Below are 12,448 nucleotides of genomic sequence, written 5' to 3' on the forward strand. Positions count from 1 at the left end.
ACACACACACACACACACACACACACACACACACACACACACACACACACACACACACACACACACACACACACAAGCTCCCATTCCTCATTGTACACCCCTCTCTGAGATGAGGACACTGCTGCATGATTGAGGGCTGATTTCAGAGTTTGTCACATTGGTTGTTGCATCATGGAATGAACATAATTTCATATTTGGCATACAAAGCGTGGTTGAGATTTAACCCTGGTGTATTATTTTTTACATATTTTGGATAATATGAACATGGAGTTTTCAACTGTTCGAGTAAATGGTTTGAGTCTGCAGCAGTGGAACAGTCTGTAATGTCTGCAGTGACTCCTTTAGTGTTTGAAGTGTGTCCACTGAAAGTTCTTGTTTTTGTGATTTTACCTCCCAGAGAGCAGGGGCTGCTGGTCAGCTGTTGTCTGGATTGGTTATTTGGTTGTGTTGCGGAAAGTTTAAAGCTCCAGTTGGGCGTTTGTAACTAGTGATGAAACAGACTGATGTTAATATCAGTGTCTCTCAAGGAGCAAACAGTAGAGTTAAAGTTATTTTTAATATCTGTGATTACTGGGGTAGGTGTTACCACGAAAGTCCACAGGATGCATGTGCGCCGCGTTAGGGCTGCGAAACGGCTTTGCTCCACAGGACACGTGTTTGAAGCGTAGCGCAAGCTCAGAGCAGGCAGGATCAGCTGGGTCCAGTTCAGAGAGAACCACATACAAAGAACAGGTTACAGAGCCTTTCTGTGGTTGAATCATTTGGAGAGTATTCTGTTACTTTGTGCTTTAATCATCACTGAGTATGCTGCAGAACTGTAGAGTTTAGTTTTTGTAGGTTTAGATGAGTTTAATATGAATAATTCTGCTCTACTTTGTTTCCTGTTACCTTCTGACACAGTGATCATGTTAAAGTCCTGTTACCTTCTGACACAGTGATCATCTTAAAGTCCTGTTACCTTCTGACACAGTGATCATCTTAAAGTCCTGTTACCTTCTGACACAGTGATCATCTTAAAGTCCTGTTACCTTCTGACACAGTGATCATCTTAAAGTCCTGTTACCTTCTGACAGTTATCATCTTAAAGTCCTGTTACCTTCTGACACCGTGATCATCTTAAAGTCCTGTTACCTTCTGACACAGTGATCATCTTAAAGTCCTGTTACCTTCTGACAGTTATCATCTTAAAGTCCTGTTACCTTCTGACACCGTGATCATCTTAAAGTCCTGTTACCTTCTGACTCAGTGATCATCTTCAAGTCCTGTTATCTTCTGACACAGTGATCATCTTAAAGTCCTGTTACCTTCTGACACAGTGATCATCTTAAAGTCCTGTTACCTTCTGACACAGTGATCATCTTAAAGTCCTGTTATCTTCTGACACAGTGATCATCTTAAAGTCCTGTTACCTTCTGACACAGTGATCATCTTAAAGTCCTGTTACCTTCTGACACCGTGATCATCTTAAAGTCCTGTTACCTTCTGACACAGTGATCATCTTAAAGTCCTGTTGTAGTTGACCTGGATCACATATATGTACCGTTTGTAGCTTACATCCATGATCAATGAGTATTTCTTATCTATACGATCTTTAAATGGTTGGGAGTCTGTTTATGGTGTTTAATTTTGAGATTGGTGGATGTGTTCCTTGTGCCTGACTTCCTGTCCAAGATGTTCTTTTCTGTGCATATTGAAGCATGCTGGGTGCCGGCTCCGCCGAAAATAGACTTGAGGCGCAGGGGTACGCTCCCTAGACGGAGCTGAGACACACCGCAGTGCGCCCTGTGGACACTAAAGCATTGACTAGAATGGGAACATATTGGCTGCGCAGTGTGCGGCGCAGATGTAATGCAACTAGACGCATCCTGTGGACTTTGGGCTTTAGACTGAGTGTTAAACACCGGACTTCCACCAGATCTGTGTCCGGAAAGTCTCTGCTCCACTGCTGTTTGACTCCGTGCTCCCATTGTCAGTCATCACCCACTGGCCAAATTTTCAGAATGCAGCACGGAGCAGGACCACCAGACAGCTAGAGTCACGTGACCAAGGATTTCTAATGTCTATTACTGAATCAACGATTATCCCAGCTCCCGCATTATCCCGCATACTGGACACTGATCTGGTGGAATTTAGCTGTAACTGCACACAACTTTTTTCCCATCACTCCATAACGTGACTCTTCATGATTGATACCTCATTATTCAGAGCAGGATGGGTTTTTGTCAACCAACGCTAATTAAACATGTTTTAAGTCAAAATGAGCAAATGCAGCTTTGTCCAAAGGGGGCACCCAAATCAATAGGAACAGAACAGTTTGTCATAAAGGTTATCCATTGCCCCAACATTGCTGCTTTTTGATTGATTCATTTGGTTGCACAAATTTTTAGTTGCTGGTCCATAGCTGCTTCGACCTGGAGGCTTGTTTATGTTGATTTTGCAACATGAATAATGTTGCTACACAAACTAAGTAGTTCTAATAGACTAAAGTAGCACAATGAAACACAATTGAACTGATCCATTAAGTGGTGGACCAACACGTACTTTATCTGGAAGGTAAAATTATTGTTTATGGAATCAGGTGTGTTTGCAGAGAGTGATGTGACAGTAGCTAAAAAAGAAGGTCTATCCCTGTAGGGATCCTTTCTGTAATGTTGTCAGACACTTAGAGTACCAACCTGAGCCTGTCAGGGTCAAACACAAGAACTTTTAGAGGACACACTTGTTTAGTACTTGACTTACATTGAAACAATTACAGTCATGTCACTGTTGCAACCTACACATGCGAACAGTTTGAACCCATAAGTCAATGAAAGCCAAAAAAAGATAAAGATAGGCCCCCCGGTTCAAATGACTGCAATCTCTCTTTAAGTGCATGGAGGGTGATGATGAGGAGGAGCTGTGTGTGCAGTCCAACCAGGAGCCATAAATCCAGAGAAATAATGCAGTACTGCAACAGCCTTAAGTCCTGTATCTCACCAAAAGAGGGGTGAGAAGTTCCTAAAGCCCATGCCTCATTGGTAATTTATTTGTACACACTATACTTAATGTTATCTACTGCAAGGGTTTTGTTTCTCTTACAAAGGAATGGGTGGCATGGGTGGGTGAAAAATCTCCTTTTCTTATACAACTCAAGAAGGAAAAACAAGCAATGCTGTCCATTCCAACACTTCATAGTTGAAGTAATGTTATCAGTCTAATCTTTGTGGTATTAAAAAAAACATTGCATGAATGCTTGCATGTGTTACATGCTGTTTACCATATGTATGGAGTAAGGGGTGGGGATACAGTTCTTGGCAGCTGGCCGGTGTTCCCAAAAAAAGGGAAAACAGGCCTTCTTGTCCTCATTCTTCGAACACAGCTGCTTGATCAGAGGCCAAACACTTCATAATATGAGGATCTAGGCACCCCTCTAAATTCAGTTTTCCATGTACAAGGCGATGAGGTCAAGATAGCCATAATACTTCCACTTTCAATATACGGCAACCAGTTAGTATGCAGTACACTGTAAAATCAAGCTTATTGACACACATTTTACTTTAAAACCTTTGGCTCTGCAGTTAATTTGAATATGTTGTTCATACTGTGAGTTAGGGCCTGTGTCCACAAACAGTTTTTTTGCACCGGCAGCACCCATGAGCTGAACTTCAGAGCACTTCTCATTGGCACTTACTGTTTCCAGAAGGGGTGTAACGATTCATCCACTACATCGATGTATCCATTTATAATCCTATGATCCGACTAATTCGATCTGTGCTCGGCAAGTTGGCCTTCAGGATGACATATATGGATCTAACATCGTTTTAAAAGGTAATAAATGGATTGTATCCATACTAGGAAACAACACATTGGATTTAAGCACGGCAGACTTTATATGGATGTGTTTTTTTTTACACTTTTAATGATAAAGACGTTTAACGTTACTCAAGTCAGGCTGCCTGTCTGTGACGTCATCGCCACGAGCCAACAGACAACAAAACATAGCATGGTGTTTCTCGTAGTCTATGGTAGAGACCAATAAGTCCTTTTTAAATTGCTCTGTATGCTTTATGTTTGCTATTATCCAGGAAGTTTTCCAAATAAAAAATAATATATAAAACAAAATAATAATTAAAACAGTAGAAAGGGTTCGTGTCCAGCAAACTTGGAAAACATATGAGATTTCCCATGCTGTGTCTCATCTCCACCTTTGATGTTGACAAGGTAGATATAGCAAGTGTGCACCTTCTTGATTTTGATTGGTCGGTAAGGGAGAAGTGACATTGACGGGCCCTGCAGTGTTTCAAAAGTTGAAATATATCCAGCTGAGAGTGCTGAAACTTAAAGGACAAATACATAGCTGACACAGATCGTCTTTAGGGGTGTGCTGAGCTGAAACTCTAAACTGCATGGTTTGTGTAGAACATATGCACTGCCAGCCCAAAAACAAACACTGTTAGTGGAAACAGGTCCTAAGTCCTAGATTAAGTTCAGAAGGACTTATTTATGATTAAGCTCAAAACACCTTGGTTAACAATAAGCACAGAAACATGTTAAATAACAAGTTTACTCGGTATGTTAATGTTAGAAAACAGTGGGTAACAAACATAAAATGGCCTTTAATTTTACAAACAACATTAAATAAATAGTGCATAGGAATCCAATCCAGTCTCCTTGCTTCTGACTGCTAACACACATAGACTTTCTTGTTTTTAATACTGCCTAAGCTGACTGTAATGGCAAATTAAAATGACATGCTTTGAGGACAGTGTCCAAAAATAATGCCAGAGTTATCTATAGCTTATTCATTTAAAGCACTGAAACATCAACCATGATGTCTTTTTTGAAAGTAGAGATTGAGAGAGAACTTTAGATTTAGTCCTTTTTTTCCTACAGAAATCCAATTTTAGCTTTAGATGAAAGTAAAGTTATAAAGAATACCATTTCACATCAAAACACACCCACCCACACACACACACACACAATCACTCACCCATCCCTTTGGTGTGGTTGAAGTCTCCTCTCACTATCCTACAGGAGCGCCCGTCTCCATTACACACTCCACAGCGGTCCTCTTTGGCTGAAGAGCCGATGATGCCATCACATCCAATTTTCTGACCATAGAAACACAGTGAAGAAGAGTACAACAGGAGGTGAGTGGGGGGACTTTTTAAAGAAAAGATTTCTGCAGAATCAAAGTACTGTCTTGGTGTTATCTTTATTTTTGACGCCCACCAGAAAGTGTTAAACCTCAGGAAACTGATGCATAAATCTCTGTTTGGCATAATTCACAGATCTGTTCTTCTCATTGAATTGTAGGAGAGTAGAAGAAGAACATTTTATTTGATAGAAGTTGTGTAATGCTAAAAAGAAAAACCCTGGAGGAACATCTCTTGACTAATGAGGTTAATTATGAACAGGTTAGTAACATGCCTGAGTAAAGAAGGACTCCCCAGAGATGTTCACCACTCTGTGAGAGACTGCGTGAGCAAAAAGCTCAACAGTTTCAGATGAATGGTCCTCAGGGTAAAATGACAAAGGAGTAGTAGATTCCAGTCCGGTTTCCGTCCCCTCCACAGCACAGAAACAGCCCTCATCAAGATCACTAACGACCTCCTCATGGCAGCTGACTCCGGTTTAATCTCCATCCTCATCCTCCTCGATCTGAGTGCGGCCTTCGACACCATTTCTCACCCCATCCTCCTCAATAGACTCTCCTCCATAGGCATCACTGACACCCCCCTGCACTGGTTTCACTCCTACCTCACAGGCCGCACTCAGTTCATCCAACTCAAATCCTTCACTTCTCAACCCTCCCCCGTCACTTCAGGTGTGCCCCAGGGCTCTGTCCTGGGGCCCCTCCTCTTCATCACCTACCTTCTCCCTCTTGGCAATATCTTCCGCAAATTTGGCATTCACTTCCACAGCTTTGCGGATGACACCCAGCTCTACCTCTCCAGCAAGCCCGACTCCACTCTCCCACCCTCCTCCCTCACCCTCTGCCTCTCTGAGATCAAGCCCTGGTTCACCTCCAACTTCCTTCAACTCAACAGCAATAAAACAGAACTCCTCCTCATAGGTACTAAATCCACCTTATCCAAAGCCGACAGTTTCTCCCTCTCCATAGACAGTTCAACAGTGTCCCCCTCCCCCAGGTAAAGAGTCTGGGTGTCATCCTCGACAGCTTACTTTCTTTCAACTCTCACATCAATAACATAACCCGGTCTGCACATTTCCATCTCCGCAACATCAACCGTCTCCGCCCCTCTCTCACCCCTCACACCACTGCTATCCTGGTCCACAGTCTCGTCACCTCCCGTATCGATTATTGTAATTCACTCCTCTTCGGTGTCCCTCACAAATCCCTCCATCACCAGAACCCCCTCCTTTCACCACATCACCCCCGTCCTCCAGCAGCTTCACTGGCTACAGGTCAAACTCAAAATCAACTTCAAAATCCTCCTTTACACATTCAAGGCCATCCACAACCTCTCCCCCCCGTACCTGTCTGATCTCCTCCACATCGTCACCCCCTCTCGCTCCCTCAGGTCTTCCTCCTCTCTCCACCTCTCTGTGCCCCCTGCCCGTCTCAGCACCATGGGGAGCAGGGCTTTCAGTCGCTCTGCTCCCCAAATCTGGAACTCACTCCCACCAGACATCCGAAACTCTGACTCACTACCCCTCTTCAAATCAAAACTCAAAACCCATCTGTTTCAAACTCCATTCCCTGCTTCATTTCCACTGCTTCATTTTTAACTTGGTGTTACTTTGCTTGTTGTTTTTATTTATCTTATCGTGTTGTTTTATTTATTGAGTTTTAATCTGTCTGTAAAGCGACCTTGAGTGTTTTGAAGGGCGCTTCTAAATAAAATGTATTATTATTATTATTAGATTTCATCATCTACAGTCATTACTTCATTAAAAGATTCAGAGAATCTGGAGGAATCTCTGTACAAAAGGAACACAGACCAAAAACAACACTGGATGGACGTGATCTTCAGGCCCTCAGGCAGCACTGCATTAGAACAGACATGACTCTGTCGTGGAAATCACTGCATGGGCTCAAAATCTTCTCTGGACCTTAGCCTGATTAAGATGGACTGAGGAGAAGTGGAAAACTGTCCTGTGTTCTGATGAATCAAAACCTTACATTCTTTATGGAAATCATGGACAATGCATCCTCTGCTCTAAAGAGGAGAGGGACCACCCAGGTTGCTAACAGCACACTGATTCAAAGCCAGCATCTGTGATGTTTTGTGATGGTTCTGTGATGGTATGGGGGTGCATAAGTGCCCGTGGCATGGGTAGCTTACACATCTGGGAAGGCTCCATTAATGCCGAACAATATATACAGTTGTGCAGTTAAATACCCTGGCAGAATTAATGATTTCTTGTGTAGTTTCTGTTGTCATTATGATTTAAAAAGAGTAAACACAGTTACCACTAACCATGAGTGAAAAAAAAAAGGTTTTCTCTTGTCATTCATATTCTCTGAAAAATGGCCCAAAAAAAATTCACAAATTCTGCCAGGGTATGTAAACTTATGAGCACAACTGTAGCATTCAGGCCTGCTCATCGTACCTACAGTCTCTAAAAGTAGTATGGGAGGTAGAGCCTTTAGCTATCAGGCCCCTCTCCTTTGGAACCTTCTGACAGTCAGGGTCCAGGGGGCAGACACCCTCTCTAGACCCCCTATCTTCTGCACTGCAGCCAGAACTGTGTATGAGGTGTTATTGTTGCTGTTGTTGGTTTTAGACTGTCCTTCTATTTATTTCTGTATCTTTCCAATCCAACATTCCAAGCCCAACACAGTTCAACATGAGTCTGGTCCTGCTGGAGGTTTCTGCCTGTTAAAGGAAGTTTGTCCTTGCCACTGTAACTTGTTAAATGCTGCAAAGTGCTCTGCTCATGGTGGATTAATGTTGGCTTTTTGTCAATAATATAAGCAGTCAGAGGGAATCTCCACCATCAGTAACTTATTACGTAATTATTGATATCATTGTAAGAACCCAAACCCTTCTGTGGACCAGATTCATGAGGTTTTGTGCAGCCAAATGAGGCCTCATTCACATGGTCAGGGTCCTTCCACGGTCTATTTTCATAGCTTCACTAAATATATCGCTCATCCCTTTTCCTGTCTGCTTCCTCTTTCTTCTCTCAAGTTTCTCTCTCTCTCTCTCCTTCTCACTATCTCTCCCTCCTTACCACTGTTTTCATTGCATAGCTGAGTTTCGCATGCCAGGCCTGGAAAAACAGCCATGCCTCCTCCTCCCTCTCTAACCTCAGAATCTGCATATTTCTCTCAGTCTCCATCCTCCAGCTCCTCTGTATGTCTCTCTCTCAGGTGAAACACAGAGCCTCAGTGCAGAGTGGAGTGATGGATGTATGATGGACACAGAGGTAGAGGTGAGAAGAAGTAAGATACCCAATTTGATTAGACCAATGGTTAGGTTTCAAGTCCAGAATAAGTCAACAAGTCGTTTCATAAGCAGAGCTGTGGGATACTGGTACTTTGTTTTTGTGCTACAGACAATAAGATGAACTGATATAGGGACCAGGAACTTTAATGTTCCTGTAAAGTAAACTCCTGTTTCTCTCTGTGTAGTCTGCTGTGTTTGTAGAGAGTGATGTAACAGCTGTTTCTGATTAAAAATCTTCCTCTTTAGCTCTCTCTCTGCAGGGAATATTACTATGATTTCAGATAACCTTGACTTAATGCATTGTTGTGTCTGCACTGTTTACCTCTCAGTACCTGCTGCTTTACTCTCCTTCTCTTGTCTCTATTTCTCCATCGTCTGCTGCTGTTTCTCCCCTCTCTATTCTTTATCAGAAGCTGTCTGTCCGTCTGAACAGATCACATCACGCATGCTGTGTGATAAATCAATAACAGCACGCTAATAAAATAAATTTAGTCCATATTTTTTGATAAGTTACTTCAGAGTCAGACTTCTCATCCATAGCCTGCTGCTGATTTGGAACAATAAGAAGGGACTGAGGTTTTTTTTTTTCACAACAAAAGATGAACTTTGCAACCTCTTTCCTCTCCTCAGTGGTTGCACTTGCACTGGATATGGAGTTTTTTGGCTGCAATGCGCCACTTTGTTTTCTCTGGCCGGAGTGAAACAGGAGAATGATAAACTGTAACAAGCCAGAGTTATCTCTGAGTCAGATTTGGGAACTTAACAGTTTAAAGAAAATCTTCAGTTTGACAACTTGCTGCCTTAGATTCATATTGATTATCCAAAGTATGATGAATTATGATTTGTCAAAATGTCTTAATTGGTAGCTCTTGGAATTTACAGGCTGCTTCTTGGGATTAAACCAAGGTCTCATTTTCCATTGGTGTACTCAGGAATATCAGTACTAGGTGACAGCAGGCTAATCTGCATAAAATGCATCTGAGTGTAGATTGCATTCTCAGCCACTCATATGTTCAAGTAGCCACGGAAACATTTTCTTAAGTAGAAAACACACAATACAGCCTGTTTTATATGTCCAAAAGACTTCTTTTAGCATTATGAGGTACTTATCCACAGTCAGTGAACTACGCTCAGTAGATGACAGTAAGCTAGGCTCCTGTACGGAGAAGCTGGAAGGAGTTCTTACTAAAGCTATGCACTGCTGCAGACAGGGCCACAAACTTTGGTTCAATAAGGACTACTCTATGCCATAAGTTATGCTTGGTGGTATGGCTCTGTGCTGGGAGCTCCCTGCCCTTCCACATGCATACGTGGAATGCCAAAGCTGTGATAACTTGGAGAACTGAACTAAAGTGAAATATTTTTTCAGCTAGGACCACTCTGATCAAAATAATTATTCATTTGCATGCAATAAGTTATATTGTGATCTGCTCTGGGAGCTCCCTGCCCTTTCACATGCTCACGTGGAATGCCAAATTCTTGCGGCCAAATTCCACCAGATCCATGTCCGGTCCGTCTCTGATCCGTCACGGCATCTGATAGGTTTCTATTTTAGTCAATCTCTTAACCCCCACTGGATCCGCTCCGTTGTGTTCCGGCTGTGTCTCTGATCTGGCAGGTCAGATCACAACGGATCAGATACACAAGACTTCTATTTGTTGCCGGATGCCGGAGCACGACGCATCAATCTCAACAGAGCAGATGGAGCGGGACAGGAAGTCAGGCACCAAAACAAAATGAAAACATCCGGTTAATTTTTAGAATAAAACACTCTGTGTTATCACCAGATCGTATTTCACTTAACTACAACAACAAACCAAAGTCATGATGAGCGGAGCCAGGCCTGGAGTCAACAGGTCAGAGGTTTTCAGAGGACCAGAAAGACAACATGGATGAGGAGAGGAGGAGAATCCTTGATTCAGTAATTATCACGGGAGAACCTCTGTCACATGACTCCAGCTGTCCTGGGGTCCTGCTCCGTGCTGCGTTCTGAAAACACAACCGGTGGGTGTTGACGGACGAGAGAGCACGGAGCTGGACCGCAGCGGATCGAAGACGGACCGGACACGGATCTGGTGGAAGTCCCGTGTGAGGCAGGGAGAGCACAACTCCCCTCTCTTTCATGTCCATACATTATAAAGCTAAGGCAGGGATAGCAGCAGCAAAGATCCCTCAGGATGCAGAATAGAGTGGACATCAGTGACAATACATATGACACTGATAAAATCAGACACAGCAGAAAAGGAGGAGTTTGGGTGGATGTGGGTTGCAAAGCGGTTTACAGAGGAAGCAGCAAGAGAAGGCAGTTTAACTAGAACACCTATTTGATATTTGCCAATTGGATGCATAGATGTAATCAGCTGAGCTGTTAGCTGATAGGGGCGAGTGTTATTAGCAGCTAAAGTACTGTTGGCCAAGTCTGACTTTGTGGCCTGCCTGAACTAACACTATGCTGCATTTTTTCACATCTCAGTGTACGAGATATTCAATATTTTATTTACTGCCTCATCCTGACATCAGACAGCCCTTTTCATACTGTGTGCCTCTGCCCTGTATGCCTCTGCACATTCATACATTATCACAATGCATGACTAAACAATGTGCACAACAGAGAGAAGAGAAGACTTTTATGAAGCAGAGAACACAGAGGAATAAATTTTACAGATGAGACAGGCCCACAGAGAGAGAGACAGGGGAAAGCGGCAGCAGAGCTTCTTGCAGACATTTTCACCCAACTGAACTCAGGGTAAACTCAACAGAAACCAGGACCCTACTTTGTTTGAACAGTCCAGAATAAAATAAAATAACAAGAGAGGTGAGCAGCATTTCATCTTCCCATAATAATGTGTTTTCTTTTTACATGGCTCTTCTTTCCTTAACTATTACTCGTTTAGACCCTGGGCAAAATTTTAAAGGGGCCTGGGGCTTAAAAATCCTCCTCTAATTGTGACCTTTGTCCTACTTTTGCCAGAAACCCACAACTCCTAACACTGAACACATTGAGTGAGTGCTTCAGCTGAACCTTTTCTAAGTAATCCTGCATAGAGAAGGATACATGAGTCACTGCTGAGATGTTAGAAGTAAAAACTTTGTAAGCACATGTGCGTCATAATTGCATTCACATTACAATTTCTGGACCAGTCCTCTTCTCTCCCCCTCTTTCTCTTAGACTCTCTCTCTTTCTCTCTGTCTGTCTGGACCAGGATCAGGGGGAATTCCTCTCAAATGTTCCACATCCAACATTTGTAAATGAACACAGAGGACTGGCTGTAGACGGGACATCAGTTCCACATAAAGTCCTCATCCCTCCCCAGAGCAGCAGCAGGCTGTCGATTCTCTTCACAACTGCTGAATACAAATGAAGGCGGTACTCAAATCGTTCCCTGAGGATACATTCTACTTCACAGCTTTTTACTGGGTCATTTGTTCATTTTTCATGACTGTGTTTGGTTTTCAGTGATTACAGCAATATGAAACTCTGCACAGTACACTGGTTGTAGCAAAAGAGCAAGGTTTTTTTAATGGACCCAACAGCAACCTGTTGCACCTACTCTACTTTAAGTCCACATATAGCCATGTTTTCTCTTAAACAATGACATCCTTTGGCCAATACAATTTTGTCTGTGTTAATGACAGTCATTTAACACGTTGCTTCACAAAAGAAGGGAAATTATGGCTAAAAATCTAAACTAAAAAAGGTTCTACTAAAAGAGTTGGCCTTTATTAGAGCTAAAGTTATCCTGTAGCTGCAGTTGCAGCTCGCATCAGATACAAAACTCTAATCATGTCTTACAAAGCAGTGACCAAAACCGCTCCAGTCTACCTGGAACCCCTCATCCAGGTCTACTGCCCTTCTCGCCCGCTACGCTCAGCCTCTAAAAAGCGCCTAGTGCTTCCAGCACACAAGGCCTCAAAATCACTAGCTGGACTCTTCTCTTCTGTTGCCCCTAAATGGTGGAATGAATTGTCCAACTCCATTCAATCTGCAGAGTCCCTCTCTACTTTCAAAAGACAGCTAAAGACCCAGCTCTTTAGGAAGCACTATGCACTTA

The 12,448-nt window shown here is 42.8% G+C and overlaps 1 protein-coding gene across 2 annotated transcripts in view; it reads right to left on the reverse strand.

The window, feature by feature from the left end:
• The window catches only part of adamts17 (ADAM metallopeptidase with thrombospondin type 1 motif, 17), a 142,577-nt gene that overhangs the window by 28,928 nt on the left and 101,201 nt on the right, over positions 1 to 12,448 (reverse strand). For both annotated transcript variants that reach the window (XM_034680807.1, XM_034680808.1), the window contains exon 15: positions 4,970 to 5,090. In XM_034680807.1, the coding sequence (XP_034536698.1) occupies positions 4,970 to 5,090 (121 nt within the window). The remainder of the gene's footprint in view (positions 1 to 4,969; positions 5,091 to 12,448) is intronic.

This window comes from Notolabrus celidotus, chromosome 3 (assembly GCF_009762535.1).
Source record: "Notolabrus celidotus isolate fNotCel1 chromosome 3, fNotCel1.pri, whole genome shotgun sequence".
In the NCBI taxonomy this organism is placed as follows: domain Eukaryota; kingdom Metazoa; phylum Chordata; class Actinopteri; order Labriformes; family Labridae; genus Notolabrus; species Notolabrus celidotus.